Source organism: Vicugna pacos, chromosome 1 (assembly GCF_048564905.1).
Source record: "Vicugna pacos chromosome 1, VicPac4, whole genome shotgun sequence".
Lineage (NCBI taxonomy): Eukaryota > Metazoa > Chordata > Mammalia > Artiodactyla > Camelidae > Vicugna > Vicugna pacos.
The window spans coordinates 110616773-110632672 of record NC_132987.1 but is presented as its reverse complement, the minus strand read 5'-3'; the positions used below and the strand labels follow the sequence as shown (position 1 = coordinate 110632672).

Sequence of the window (15900 nt, the reverse complement as noted above, 5' to 3'; positions counted from 1 at the left end):
TTCAGAGTCGTTGCCATCCCCCACTGTCTGCAGGCTTGTCCTAATCAACTGCTTGAGCCTGCTCTTCTATGACACAGGGAGGCCTGGGAGACTTCAGCTTTTCTATAAACCAGAGGCAGGGGTTGGTGATGGGAGCCACAGCGTCCCGTTCCCTTTCACTGTGAGCATTGAGAATGCTAGGGACCGAACTGTGTGACTCCTAGACCTTTTGCAAACTCCTGGGAAAACCCTCTTGATTGCTTTGTGTTGTTCTCTGGTTCTCAGCACCTACATCTGCAAGGGACAAATAGAGACCTCATCTCTCGATTCTTTGGTCTTCTTCTCTGGGCACGCTCTCAGCCATCCATTAAGTCTCTACTCCATGCAATCCTACCAGCTGGGAAAAATGGTAACTAATTTTTTAGTCATTACAATTCTGCTAAGTGCTCTGAAGGAGAAGCACAGAAGCTGTGAGAATGACTTTGGGAGTCACTGAAGCTTTTATAGCCGAAGTGTCTGTTTACTAAAGTAGAACTAACTCAGCCAAAAAGGGATAAAAGAGCATTCTAGGTAGAGAACAGCAGAGGCTAAGACCCTTAGGCAGAAGACAGGATGAACTATTCAGGCTACTGGGACCAAAAGACTGAGAGGAAGGCCAAGAGGGCAAAGATGCAGTGAGAGAAGCAGGAACCAGAACCTAGGCCTCAAAGCCACAGTAAGGATTTGCACTTATTTTCTATTCTGGGCGAAGAATACTTGACCTACTATTTGGATCCACTGGAAATGTTGCCCACGATGCTGTGATTCTGTAATTATGAATACACAGTTTAACCCAAACAATACAAAATCAACGAATTTCCATCTAAAAACCATTCTTCTTAGCACTTAAATCAATGTTATTCTTGATAAATTACCAAAAAGATTTTGATTTCAATCCTTTCCTTTTTAATTTACTAAAATTAAGATCAATTTTTGTTTATTATAAACTTTCCATGGAAACTTGATTCAGCTATCGTTTTATATTCAGGTTATTTTCTATGATTCAAGATTTCGTTTCATTTTTAATCCCTTTCAGTTTTATTTTGTGTTGATTATGTTTGTAAGCAATGCTGAGTTAGATGAATTTTTACTTGTTTCTTATCTAATCCATGAGATCTTGTGTTGTCCCCAGACCACACTTTGAGAATCACTGATCTCTTGTAATGTTTTCCAACAAATAGTTCACATACCATTTGATTTGAAGTAGCAAAAAGTAGTTTTTTATTTTAATAATTATGTATTTTAAGTGCTCACTGGAAAACCTATAATACACTTGACACATATGATTATTCCTTAAGGCACATTAAATCTGTCCCAATTTAAGGAAAATAAGTTATTTGCAAGTACCCAAGAACAAAAGTCAAGCCAAACATTCTGCTTTTTATTTCATGTTATCTTCTACAAAGAGAGTGGGTTACTTTCATAGTGTGAAATTCTTTTTGTTTGTTTGGTTTTTTTTTTAGGAATGATTTTGTTTGTTTTTTAATGGAGGTACTGTGGGGGCTGAATCCAGGACCTCGTGCATGTTAAGCATGCGTTCAACCACTGAGCTAGTACCACACTCTCTGCGTGAAATCATTCTTAAAATTATTCTACTAACATTCAGTCACTTTGAAATCAGCCACATGTTGATGTGGGAAGACACAGAGGTCAGGTTTTAAAGATCTGTGGTAAAGTAAAAGGGATTAGTATGTCCAAAAAAAAGCAGAAAATAGTAATATAATTAGGTTTACAACGTGCATCTTAATCTGGGCATGAACCCTGGCTTTCACATGACTAGCGCTATGATCTTGTACAAATTACCGTTTTTAAATTCCAGATTCCCTTTCTATCAACTGGAAGCAATCAGATTTAACTCGTTACGACTGACCATTAGCTAATACCGCACGTAAAGCAATTAACAGAGCCTGGCACGTATGAGCACTCAGTACGCAGTGACCCTGACAGATTTTAATTAACACCTTCAAGTCCCCAGCGCTCCCCACAGCGCCCAAGTCACAGCCGAAGCCCACCTACAGATTTAGGGGGGTGAAGACAACTGCTCTGCTTCGGAGAAAAAGGGGGAAGGGAAACACCAGCCCTAATAATATGGGTGGATCTGGAAGATTACACGGAAGTTAATCTTTGAAGGCTTAGCTTCCAAGTCAGAACTGGCAAAACAAACGTCCCAACCGCAGGGTCCAGGAAAAGAGAAAAACCGGCAGCGAGCCGCTGTGGCCGGACAGCCTGAGCACGCGTTCGCCGGAAGACGGGAGGCGAGCCCCGCGACCCGCCCGATCGATCGACCAGATCGAGGATCGTCAATTCAGTTCTGGCGGCGCGAACTGCTACTTCTCGCGATGCTTCAGACCAGGCGGCTAGGGGAAGGGGCGGGCCCGGCTGGAGAGGAGGAGCGTGAGGCCGCCGTACGCTACGTTCCCAGGAGGCTGTGCGCGCCCCACGCTTCCTGCGGCGTCTTCCGACTGGGCGCGTGAGCGGCTCCTTGCAGACTGGCCATGGCGCTTCACGTCCCCAAGGCCCCGGGCTTTGCCCAGATGCTCAAGGAAGGAGCGAAGGTAAGGAAGGGAGGAAGCGGGAGTGAGGTGGGAGAGTCGGCGTAAGGCTGCGGGCGGCCGCAGTGAAGGAGAAGGGCCTACTAACGGGCCGGGCGTGCTCCCCGGCACAGCGGTCGGAGGAGAGAAGATTCTAGAAAGGGAGGTGTTCTTGCGGGGGCTCGGCCGCGGAGGCCCGCGGGCCTTTCGGTTCTTTACCTACCCCGGAGAGGGTGGAGGGAAGAGGCTGCAGGGTTTGCGTTTCATACTTTCTGGCCGGACTGGGGTAAGGCCTCGCGTGCATTTTCCCTCCTTCCTTAAAACGGGGCTGATGAAGCTCACCAACCTGAAGGGTAGTGTGAGGGTGAACCAGGTGAACCTGCTTTGGGGACTGCGAAACCGACTAACACAGTTCACGGAGTCGGTGGTCCGGAGAGGAGAGGGCCAAGGACCAGTACTTGGCAGCTTCTTTCCAAATGAGCAGCAGAGGGCTCCCCCATTTAATTTGCAGAAGTAGTGCATTATAGCAGGAGAAACACTAGTTAAATCCGAATGGGTTCTGGTCCCAACTTAGGTTAGCTAGCTTGGTGTAAAATTGACTCTTTTGGGTCTTGGTTTCTTCATCTTTAAATTGAGGAGCTGGACGAAAAGAGTTGTAACGACCAGAGTTGTAAACCACAGGATAAGTGATATCCTGGCCTAAATAAAACTGCTTTGTTTTACGGGGAGACCTGGAACGTAATTTAAAAGGCATGGTTTTTGAAAAAACATCTTAAAGCACTACTGAGAAATGTATCTCTTGTGTTTCTTTGTCTCCCAGATTTTCTGTGCTTGCTTAAAGCCATCGGTATGGCTCCAATTATGGTATCGATTTTAGGAAACTAGGTTCTTGTTGGAAGGATGCACTTTTGGGATAACATGAGTGTAGTAAATAACAAGAGTTAGCGCAAATATTGGTGAAAAGGCTTTGATTAAAATGATATTTGTTGACTTTTTTTAAGTCAGGCTGAAAACTTTCTGTAGTTTTTATTCTTCTGAGGCAGAAATAGTAAATGATCAAATAAACAAGAAGGGTGATTTCAAATAATGAAAGGAAATAAGAGAGTCTGCCTCCAAAAAAAAAAAAAAAAGGAGGAGGGGCGGTGCTGCTGCAGATAGAACAATTTTCAGGAAAGAACTTTCAGCCTGGTGCTTAGTAGCAGAACAGCCAAGATTAAAGGCAGAAGTGTTCCAGGCTGAGGGACCAGTAAGCACCAAGACCCTGAAGATGGAATGACTTTGACCTCTTAAAAGACAACAGTGAGAAAGGTGATGAAGATGAAGCTTACCAAAGGAAGACAGGAATGGTAAGAGATGAATTTATATCAGTAGGTCAGAGTTAGAGTGTTTAGGGGCTTGTATACCTGACAAGGGATTTACATTTTATCCTAAGAGTGATGGGAAATAGTTGAAGGGTTTGATAGGGTCTGGTTTATGATCAGAGGTGACTTCTTCAGAGAATGGAGGTAGAGGAAAACAATGATGTAAGGCAGAAGGTCAGGCTAAATGCTGGAGCTCACCTGTGGCTCTGAAAACACTTCTAAAAGCAGTGATTGTTAACCTTGTTTGGATCACAGTCCCTTTTATGACTATTAAAAAGACACTCCTTACACTTCGTAACAGTGTTGTCTGTTTCTGCAATGCTGGAAATGTTCGATATATGCTATCCATTAGCCACATGTAGCTTCTGGGCACTTGAACTGTGCCTAGTGTAATTGAAGAAATGAATTTTTAACTTTAATTGCTTAAAATTCAAATAGCCATTTGTGGCTAGTGGCTACTATATTGGGCAAAGCAGCTCTAGAAAAATGTACACGTTGGAATTGTGTTGCAGTTGCAAGAGAGTGTTCAGAATCTGTGTGCTTTAGTCCCTAAACATTTATGGGACAGATACATTACTTCCCAGTGACTATAGAACTGCTGGCTTTACAGTGCTCAGGTTCTAACACAGTAAATATTCGTACCGCAGTTCAACTTTTGAAAGTACTGATAATCTCTGAAAAGGTATTTTTCTCTCTAATAGCTCGTATGCCTTCTTTAATCAGTGTTAGCACTCTTCCCTTGCAGTTTTCACTACATTTTAAAAAATTACCGTCTTTGTGTTTTAATGTGTAAGTAGGTACCCATGGTCCCTAAAAATGTCATTTTTTATTTGTTCAAATAGTGAGTACATTTCTGGATCATTTGTGAATACCAGTCACCATGCTTTACATACATAAGTCTTGCTTAATAGTCTTAACAGTCCTCTGAGGCAAGTACTATTTTATTATCCCGTTTTACAGATGAAGAATTAATTGTGTTTCACTGTCCTGTCTAATCAGAAGTTTTGTTTTACAGCATTTTTCAGGATTAGAAGAGGCTGTGTACAGAAATATACAGGCTTGCAAGGAGCTGGCTCAGACAACTCGTACAGCATACGGGCCTAATGGTAATTTCTTAATTCATGTTTTAAGAGATACAATAAGAGAATTTTGTTTACTAGCTCTTTCAGACTTATTCTGGGGGTGTTATGTGTAAATTGAGTTTTAGCCATAATGCAGTATGGCTTTGAAAATTCATAGTTCGGTGACACCAGTACAGGGATCGTTAATCAGCAATTCAGATCCTTTTAGAAAAGTGGGAATCAGAATGTTACTTTTTGTCATATTGAGAGGGTAGAAAAATTACAGTGCTTTCCCCATTGAGATAATATATAATGTTTATTGTTACAGATGTGGAACAGTTCTTTTACATGAACTTATGTAATAATTTAAGGGAGAAGAATTCTGTCTTGCCTCCTACCGTCAACTGAATTACTTGATAACAGATTTATGGAATAAGCAAAAAAGTAAATATACTTTTAAGTAGATTATTTTGGTGTTTGCACATGTTAATATAATTTGTATTTATCAAATAAAAATGTGCCAAAATTGGCATCCTCCCTAGTAAACAATGTAATAGATTAAAAGGGGAAGAAGTAATACAGCTGTGCGATCAGGGAAAGCAGTAGGGCTATGAGTTCATCTTGGAGAATGGACAGTATGTGTTGAGTTCTCACAGGGTTATTTTAAGGAATGGATACAGAGTTACACTTCTTGACTAGATTTCCCTGGGGTATTTGGAGAAGGGTTTGAATCATAGTGGGTTTCTTTTTCTAACTTATTTTTAAGGAATGAACAAAATGGTTATCAACCACCTGGAGAAGTTGTTTGTGACAAATGATGCAGCAACTATTTTAAGAGAGCTAGAAGTAAGTTTTTGTTTTTGTTTTAAGCCAAGAAATGTTTTGGTGACAGCAAAAATTCAGTATATTTTAACATATAGAAACTTCTTATTTCAGACTGGATAATAATGGTTTTTCCCCTCAGCTTGACAATTTATTATACAGATTTTCCTAATTATAGTCCTCTTTATGTGTAACATTCTAGCAACTCAAATTAAAGAAAACCTCCTAAATTACTAATTTATCTAGAGACTTGTGATAAAAGTATATTTGCTCATAATCATATCAAGTTGAATGTTGTTTTGTTCTGTATAATGACGCTAGAGTAAATTATTGCATAATGTAGAAACAACTGGTTCTTAAAAATAGTGGTTTTTTGTTTCTCTTTTAAACCATTTGTTTGTCTTTGTGAAAATAAAACAGTTGGTGGAATTTTGTTCACCTGCTAGTGTTGATGTTATAGAGTCTGCAGAATAGATAATGCCAGCAGAGTGAGGAGGGCAGTCTGGCATCTGAACACACACACACAACCATTCGTCAGCCAGCTGCTTTGTAATTGGAGGATATGTTCCACCTCCCAGAATTTCCCTGAACTTAGCTCTTAAAGCACCAGAATTTAACCCTTTTAAACAAAACTCTGCAGATAGGTTATAATCTTTAATAATGTTGAGCAAAGCAAATTTAATTCCACTAGATATTTGTGGAGGGGCTTGTCATGGTGAAGGTTAATGCTGTAGTCTGTGATGTTCTCAGGACATGTGTTACGCAAATATGACAGGGAGATCGTCTTCATAACAAACTGTAGTGTCAGTTTTTTCGTTCTCACTCCTATCAGTTGTTACTCCTTATTTATTAAAAAGCATCTAACTCCTAAGGAAAGGCCATTTAAAGTTTTGATACACTTTTTTTTAAGAAATATTTTGTATACCTCTTTTTTAAAATCGTAATTGATAACCCCTTATGATGGGAATATACATAGACTTGAGACTTGTTGACCAAGTTAAATGTCATCTATTTTAGCACTTCTGAAGCCTTTTTTTTTGAAAATGCCTTAGATATAATGGTTGGAATTACTTTGTTTTTAATTTAGTGAACATACAATAATGTTCTAAACTTTACGTATGTAGATGTATATACTGGATGTTTGACCATTAAAAAAAGTGACCATTAAAAAAAGTGACCATTGAAGTTATTTTTATATATAGTGATGCTTTTGTGCTGATAGACATAGGAGGACTTGGACTGTCTTCTGGTGACCACACTGTAAGTAGTGTGTAGCAGTGTCATCACATGGCCCACAGGGAGATTGGAGTCTATTAATTTAAGAACAAATGGAAATGAACAAATCTATATTGCTTGGGAGATCAAATTTTTAACTTGATATTTAAATTCATACCCCTTCTACCAGGTCCAGCATCCTGCTGCAAAAATGATAGTAATGGCCTCTCACATGCAAGAGCAGGAGGTTGGGGATGGCACAAACTTTGTTCTGGTTTTTGCTGGAGCTCTTCTGGAGTTAGCTGAAGAGCTGTTGAGAATTGGCCTGTCAGTTTCAGAGGCAAGTGTTTGTGTTATACTCTTGTTTTATTTTTGCCTATGTATATGTACCTATTGTTTCAAATTTAAATAAAAGTCATTACTATGGTGTAATAGCTAATATTGAGCAGTTTTCTCTGTGCCAGGCATTGTAGTGCATATGCTTAACGTGCAGTATCTCATTCTTTCTTTACAAGAACTTTATGAGTGAGGCCTATTAAAATTAATCCCATTTTGTTTTGGATAAGAAAAGTGAGTCTTAAGTAGAAAAATCTTGTTCAAGTAGCTAGTAAGTGACAGGATTCAAATTTAGGCTGTCTCCAAAGCCTGCGTTCTTAACTAGCAGGCTCTGCTGTGAATGTTGCTCTGGACGTATGCTATGTCTTTTTATATTGAAAGTAAATACCGTATTCACTGGGTTACCAAAATAAGCTACGCTAAGTCATGTCAAAATTATGTCTTTTGAAGAAACGTTTTTGCTCTTTACATTTAAGGTCATAGAAGGTTATGAAATAGCCTGCAGGAAAGCCCATGAGATTCTTCCTGACTTAGTATGTTGTTCTGCAAAAAATCTTCGGGATGTTGACGAAGTGGCATCTCTGCTTCATACGTCCGTGATGAGTAAACAGTATGGTAATGAAGTGTTTCTGGCCAAGCTTATTGCTCAGGCATGTGGTGAGTAAATATCAGTAAATGAGAAGATCCAAAATAAAAGTGTCTTAATGTGATTAAGATGTTACGTCTTTTATTCCAGTACATCTTTGACACATCTTGTTTTCTTAACAGTATCTATTTTTCCTGATTCCGGCCATTTCAATGTTGATAACATCAGAATTTGTAAGATTTTGGTAAGTTTAGAAAATGCAGTTATGTTATCTGCATATGTCCAATTCCCCACCCCCCAAAAAACAAATCTGTTAATCTAAATTTTGCCTTGTAGGTCTTAGACACTTAGGACTCCCTGCTTTCATTGTGACATTTTGGGTCTCTATTGCTAGGTTGTAATACTACTATTAAATTTAAATGTATATCAGTGTATGATCTTGTTAAATCATTTTTCCATGACAGCTGGAAGGTTGAGAATAATACATAAACAGTAACTTTGCATTCTTTGTATATGCTGACTTATAACAGTCAGCTTAGAAGGCAGTTTTCAATGAGATGGAAATTGTTCTGTTGCTCTATAATAATAAAATTCACACTTTTAGTAGTGAAATAAGAGTATAAGAGTATGGTTTTAATAAAAATGTCTGTGCTTGATACAGTAAAACTTGTCATTTTAGTGGTGCTATGCATTGATATGTGATAATTAAGTTAGTGTAGCTGAGTTTAGCCTGAGTAACTGTTAGCTATAAGTGCGTATGTGTTTATACACATGCTTTGTGTTTTCTGACTTTCTCCATATCCTACCTCCCCTTCCCCAGTACATGGTGAGCTTGTGAGATCAGAAACTTGGCTCTGATCTCTGTTCTGTCCCCAGGACTGGCTTTGCCTGGTATAGCAGCACCAAGTACTGGGTGAATGAATGGCTTAGAGCAGTTGTTCTCTGGCTTTTATTCTTTCCCATACACTGAAGGACCCCCAACTATAGTAGTGGCTCATTCCCACAGTGATTCCTTCATTGAGCAAACTGTTGTGCTTTGTGTCCACCACCCCACTCATCCCCAGGAGTTACCGCCTTGGTGTTTTACCTTACTTAAAAACAAATACTTTTGGTGCATGCAGAATCAACAACTTAGCCCTGATGTTATTTTCATGAAATCATTGGTGATTTTGTTACCCAACTTTTTAGGGCTCTGGTGTCTATTCCTCTTCAGTATTGCATGGCATGGTTTTTAAGAAGGAAACTGAAGGTGATATAACATCTGTCAAAGATGCAAAAATAGCAGTGTACTCTTGTCCTTTTGATGGCATGATAACGGAAACTAAGGTATGTAGGTTTCAAAACCTTGAAGCAGTAAAAGTTTGAGGTTGCTCTTTCAGGTAGTTTTGATTCTAAAGTAAGTTTTGAGGTAGAGTTTACTCTTAAACCAGTGAATACCACATAATTATTGAAAAGTGCAGGGTTATGTATGTTTTTAATCAGACTTGTATTTGAATATCTAATTCAAATACTAAATAAAAATTTGAAACATTAGGTGGTGGCAGTATTTATATACTAATATACAGCTCTTGACTTCTAGTTTTACATATTGAGCAAGTTAAATGTTCACTGAAGAGAATATAAGTGTTTGTGCTGTTCATTAAAATATTTTTTAAAATGTTGAAATTCTGTAGCATCCTGAAACAGAAACATGGTAATGTACTTTGAAGTTAATAACTTGTAATTTGAAGTTTGTTTTTAAAAATACATTTTAAGAAGTTTGATATATACGTTTATAGGTCACTGCTGATTTTATCCCTGCAGTTTTTGAAGTCTGAGTTTTGATGGTTTTAAAAGTTTCACAGGCTTGGGGTGAGGGATGGGGCTGGTCATTTAGTGAACAGTTTAGAAGATGTTTGAGACCTATGAAGTTGCTTCGGTACTAGTTGACATTTATCAAAACACATGTGCCGGGACACCTGCCTCATGTATCTAAAAGTGCAGTACTTCTCCAGTTTTTCCACCAAAGTACCTGTCAGAGAGCAGGTGTACCAGTTTTGGGAGTTGGGGGAGAGTTGATCTAGGAGTGAGCAGAATTTCTGTTAATTCCACAGATTTTTGTATTCTGCTTTGTAATATGTGCATATTTATCTTCATGTTTCCTCCCAGATCTTTAAGCTATTTCTTTAGTAAAATGTTACTCTGTGACTTTGAACCCCAGAGTGGTGAGATGGCTTTTAAAGAAAATCCTCTCTTGTTTTGCTAGGGAACTGTGTTGATAAAGACTGCTGAGGAACTGATGAACTTCAGCAAGGGAGAAGAGAATCTCATGGATGCGCAAGTCAAAGCGATTGCTGATACTGGTGCAAACGTCGTAGTAACAGGTGGCAAAGTGGCAGACATGGCTCTTCATTGCGCAAACAAATACAATATCATGTTGGTGAGGTAAGAGAGAGAGGCATTCTGTTAACCTAGATTGTAAATAGCTTTTGGGTGGTGAAACACTGAACAAATTCAGCACACCGTGAGGACTGTTAAAGGGGAAAGTATATAATGTATTAGACCACATGGCAAGAGGACTTAACTTGGTCTAGGGGGACAGGAAGCACCTCTGAGAAAACTTATTTAGACTGAGAGCTGACGGACCAGTCAACAGATGTTAGTTGAAGAGGGAAGAGCATTCCAGGCAAGAGGAAAAGCCTAAGAGACCAGACACAAGCCTGATACACACTGTCAGCTAGAGCGTGGGGTCAGGAACATAACTTTAAATCCATACCCATTCCAACCTGTCCTATAACCTAGTATAACGTGCAGAGTAAATCGCTGTTTGCTTTCTCACAAAACACAGTTGCCCAAAGTAAAGCAAAAATTTCCTATGTACCAGGGTTCATTAGTGTTTTAGAACTATAAGCTTGACATCCTATGGAGACTTGAACTCTCCCAATTTTTAGATTAATGCCATGAACACCTGTGACTGGATTTGCACAGTGCAGTCCAGGCCTATTCTAAGCTTGAACCGTCAGGGTCGAAAGAATGTGAATTGGGGCCCAGTGTACAGTTTCCTGTTTAATCTCTGCATTTTACTGTGATTCTCATGGAAATAAAACATCTATTAAGGTCTTTGTTTTTTTTCAAAGGCTGAACTCAAAATGGGATCTCAGAAGACTGTGTAAAACAGTTGGTGCAACAGCTCTTCCTAGATTGGTATGTGTTCTGGGTATTAAAAGATAGCTGAACCTGTTTGAACTATTTTTATTACAAGAGTCATTTTCTCACAGACTCCTCCTGTCCTTGAAGAAATGGGGCGTTGTGACAGTGTTTACCTCTCAGAGGTTGGAGATACGCAGGTGGTGGTTTTTAAGCATGGTAAGTAGTAATGGTAAGATACATGTAGTATGTGAAGTGTGGGGTGTTTGTTTTCTTTCATTAATTTCCAAATATATTTAATTTATTAACAGAAAAGGAAGATGGTGCCATTTCTACCATAGTGCTTCGAGGCTCTACAGACAATCTGATGGATGATGTAGAAAGGGCTGTAGATGATGGTGTTAATACCTTCAAAGTTCTCACAAGGGTCAGTATTAGCAGTAGCCTTAATTTGTAAGTCCTCAGAAACACAGCTGGCAGCCTGCTGAACATTCTTAGAATTTCAAATGAAAAAATTAATGGCTTATGTAAAGCAAAGCATCTTTTTTCTTAAGACTGCATTTAAATGTCCGTTGCTGATGAATATGATAGTTTTCTAAAATGAAACATACAAAGGAATAAACAGCAAATCAAGGCCTTTTTTTTTTTTAACTATTTTAAAGAGATAGTTTATGGTAGTTTTCAGTTGTGATGATGTACCTGCAGTTGCTTCAGCACTGTCATCAGTGCTGCATTTGTGGAAATACAGATAATGTGCAGTGATGGTCCCATTCCTGTCTTTGGTCCTTTTTCACATACCGGACATTATGTGCATTAAGACTGTTTGTCCATATCACTCCATTTTTATGGAATTTGAATTTTATAAAACTTGTAATTGATTATAAACTAGTCTGGTGGAGTACTAGAATCTAAAAAGATGAGGAAACTGGAAACTGCTTCTTAGTGACTTTTTTTTTTAAACTACATGTTACAGGATAAACGTCTTGTACCCGGAGGTGGAGCGACAGAAATTGAGTTAGCCAAACAGATCACGTCATATGGAGAGGTATATGGCTTTCTCTGTATAAACTGAGTTTCTTGTCCTTGCTTGAATAAAATTCGGTAATCACATTTTTGTTTCAGACATGCCCTGGACTTGAACAGTATGCCATTAAGAAGTTTGCTGAGGCATTTGAAGCTATTCCCCGGGCACTGGCAGAAAACTCTGGAGTTAAGGCCAATGAAGTAATCTCTAAACTTTACGCAGTACATCAAGAAGGAAATAAAAATGTTGGATTAGATATTGAGGTATTTGGAAAAAAGAAAACAACTCTGTGATTATTTTGTTTTGGGAATCCACAACCTAAAAATAGACGTATAGGCTTGAAAGGAAAATCAGAAGATGTTCTGATTTGTAAGCAAATGATTTTCATAACAATTAGCTTTTATATAGTTTGTCCAACAGAGAATGTTAGTTTTCCTTCTGTTTTAGTCAAGTTTGTTTTATAGTGTATATAGGATAGTGCTTTTTCCTGGCTACTTGTTCTAGTTTTATTTAAGTAGCCATGTGTTTCTATTACTGAGTATAAATATTTTCACATAAACACTTAACATGAAAGAATGAAAATAGTTTTGTGTTGACAGGCTGAAGTTCCTGCTGTGAAGGACATGCTGGAAGCTGGTGTTCTGGACACTTACCTGGGAAAATACTGGGCTATTAAGCTGGCCACTAATGCTGCCGTCACTGTACTTAGGGTGGATCAGGTGAGTGAGAAGTGAGATTTTGATCTTTAAAAACACTAATTTTTATATAGTTTAAAGTATATTCTCATGGAACTAGAACATAGCACGGTTTTTGTTCTATTCAAAGTGAAATGCCCTCCCCCCAAAAAAAGAGAATTTGTATTTTTTTTCTTCTGTTATAGAAATATAGTATTGAATGTATTTCAGCTAATTTAAAAATGAAGATCTTTCCAGTGAAAGAATCCTTTGCCATTTGGGAACTGGAATGGGTAAAACAAATCTGATTTAGAGTCATAGTTTTTAAGACTTTCTAGCCTAAGAATCCCTTTGTACAAGTAATCTGGAGAGGAAGTCTAGTGTGTAATATTAATATGGAATGTGGAAGGGCCATAGAGCCCAAAGCAGAAACTGCAGACTACAGTATAGTGGTTTTGCTTCCTGTGGTTTCAGCTTACCCACAAGTCAACCACAGTCCAAGAATATTAAGTGAAAAACCCTAGAAATAAATAATTCATAAGTTTTACATATGTGTCACTCTTAGTAGCATGATGAAATCTCGTGTCATCGTGCTCCAAGACATGAATCGTCCCTGTGTCTGGCATAGCCCTGTGTGTACACTGCCTGTCCAGGACACAGCCATTTCAGTTGTCAGATTCACTCTCATGGTATTGCGGTGTTTGTGTGCAAGCAGCCCTTCTTATGTAATGGTCCGAAATGTGTTTTCTAGTAAAGTTACTGAAATCTAGTTTCCTACAAAATTCTAGAAGGGATTATTTTAAAATGAATTATTTTTAAATACTTAGTAGTATTTTAATTGCTATAGGGACACAGTATAAATCCATTAAATGAAAATCATACCAAATTAATCCTGGGAGAAGTGAATTTTAAATAGAAGTGGAAAGGAAATTAGACTTACTCTCAGCATAGTAAGGACCGGTTGGTTGTAATTACAGCAAAATAAATTTCGTTTCAGTAAAGGAAGAACTTTTTACTAGGTGAGATGATAAAAAATGGAACTGTAGATCCAGTTCAAACTCACTGGAAATAATCAAACAGAAGCCAGGTGTCCATGTACTGGATTTATTAGTAGGGTGTTTTTATGTCCGTGTATTAGATAGCTTTTAGTGGAAGAATATGTTTTTCGAGTTTTAAACAAAGATAATGGGAGCTTTAATGAAATGTTTATTCTGTAAGTTAACGTGTGGCTAAGAATAAAAAGGAGGACCAAAAATAGAAGGAGACAGGAGAAGCTAAGTAGATTGAAGCAAGCAGTAAACAGAAATTGTAATGGAGGAAGTTCCTAAGGAACTTTTTGACTGTTATCCAAGCAAGACAACATTGTTAATAACAGAGTGCCCTGCTCACACAGGTGCTTCTGAATTTTGATTTTAAATTGAGAGGGCTCTGTTTTGTTTTACCCTAGGAGAATGTTCATTGTTAGGTGCCCTTGGCGCTCTGTGTGCAAAATAACGTATCTGAAGACCCCATCTGACTTACTAACCAGTTTGTATTACTATAATGAACTTGTACTCTAAGATAGTGGTACCTAATTTTGTATTGTATGTATTCTGAAAAGGGACTTGTACATCAAGTTTTAAGCACTGGACAGTGTTGTAGGGCTGGATTAATCTTTCTTCAAGTGCTTGCTTCACTAGTTCTCAAATTGGCCCCAAGTCAGTAGTGTCGACATCACCTAAGTACTTGTTAAAAATACAGAGTCCAGGATCCACTGAGTCAGAAACTGGAGAGAGGCCCAGAGTCTGTTTTAAATAAGCCCTGCAGGTGATTATGATGCCCACTAAAGTTTGATAACTGTTGTTTTAGGTACTTTTTTCTTGAACTATACTTAGGTTCTAAAATTATACTTAATGCCTTTAATTCAGCCTGAATTTACCCTCAGTTGCTAAAATGTTATTCGAAGAATTTCAGGTTTAGGTTTAAGGAAAGAAAGAAGCTTCTTAAAGGGGGTAGGAAATCCATTGAAGGTGGTGGTGAAGATATTTTTCGGTTTGTGGTGTTTCAGACAAAAGCTAAGCCCCTTGATGTTATACAGAAAGATCTGTTAATCACACATTTGAGAAGCACTGAATACTGTATCTGTTTTTGAGATTCAGTGTGTATATCAGAATTTGAGAATTCTTTGAGGAAAGCCAACTAACTTGAACTTATGCCGAATTTATTTGAGCCCAAAGCTGCTACCACCCTCCCCTTTTTTTGGCCCAAACATAAATTCTTTAAAAATGCTAAGTGGTCATACTTGGAAAATGTTGGGTTAGTGCATTCTAGATAAATTAGAGGCTTCTGGCATGTGAGTTTCCAGGCAGTTAGGTGCTTGGATTTTTTGTTTGTTTGTTTATGAACACATACTTCCTGCACTTGAATGGTTTTCATTTACAGGTATTAGAAAATTTGTGTTGATATGTTTATGTATTGACCATTTTAGATTATAATGGCAAAACTAGCAGGTGGACCTAAAGCTCCTAAACCGCAAGGAAATTGGGATAAAGATGGTTGGCAAGATGAATCTCATATATAAAAAGCAAATCAGGTGCCAAACTGACTGATTTATACCAGTGATGCATGCAAATATTTTTCACATTGAGCTCGCTGGGTTGTTGAAGTGTGTGTTTTAGAATGCCCTTCAGTCATGTGTGTGAGTTTTAAGTTGCCGTTAATGTCCACAAAGGCAGAAAACTGTCACTGCTGGAAGCTAACAAACGTTATGCTAGTGTTTCATATGCACTATGTGTTAACAGATTGCTCATTGGCGATGGTTGCTTAGTATTGAATTAAGCTACTAGAAAAATACTCTTTCTCTTCACTCTGAAGCTTGAGTTTGTAAGTATATTTGTGGATTTTGTTTTGCAGATCATCATGGCAAAACCAGCTGGTGGGCCCAAGCCTCCAAGTGGGAAGAAAGACTGGGATGACGACCAAAATGATTGAATGGCCTAGTTTTTGCTGTAGGTGAAGGTTGTATTTGTAGTAGTACCCTAGGAATTGCCTGGTGTTTTCATATTCTCCTTAAATTAAGAAGTGTTTTGTGTTTGTATCCTCTGCTGGATGATACAATAAACATGTTGTTACTATCAAAGCCTCATTGTCTGAGGACCACTGTTCTT

General features: G+C 38.4%; 1 protein-coding gene across 1 annotated transcript; it reads left to right on the top strand.

Annotated features, from left to right (window-relative positions):
* Positions 1–2418: 2418 nt before the first annotated feature.
* Positions 2419–15872, top strand: CCT8 (chaperonin containing TCP1 subunit 8). Its single transcript, XM_006209804.3, has 15 exons — positions 2419–2573; positions 4926–5016; positions 5738–5817; positions 7199–7348; positions 7821–8001; positions 8113–8174; positions 9119–9256; positions 10176–10354; positions 11047–11113; positions 11188–11275; positions 11368–11483; positions 12030–12101; positions 12179–12343; positions 12680–12799; positions 15647–15872. The coding sequence occupies exons 1-15, from the start codon at positions 2514–2516 to the stop codon at positions 15722–15724; spliced, it is 1647 nt and encodes a 548-aa protein (XP_006209866.2). The 5' UTR covers positions 2419–2513; the 3' UTR covers positions 15725–15872.
* Positions 15873–15900: the final 28 nt, after the last annotated feature.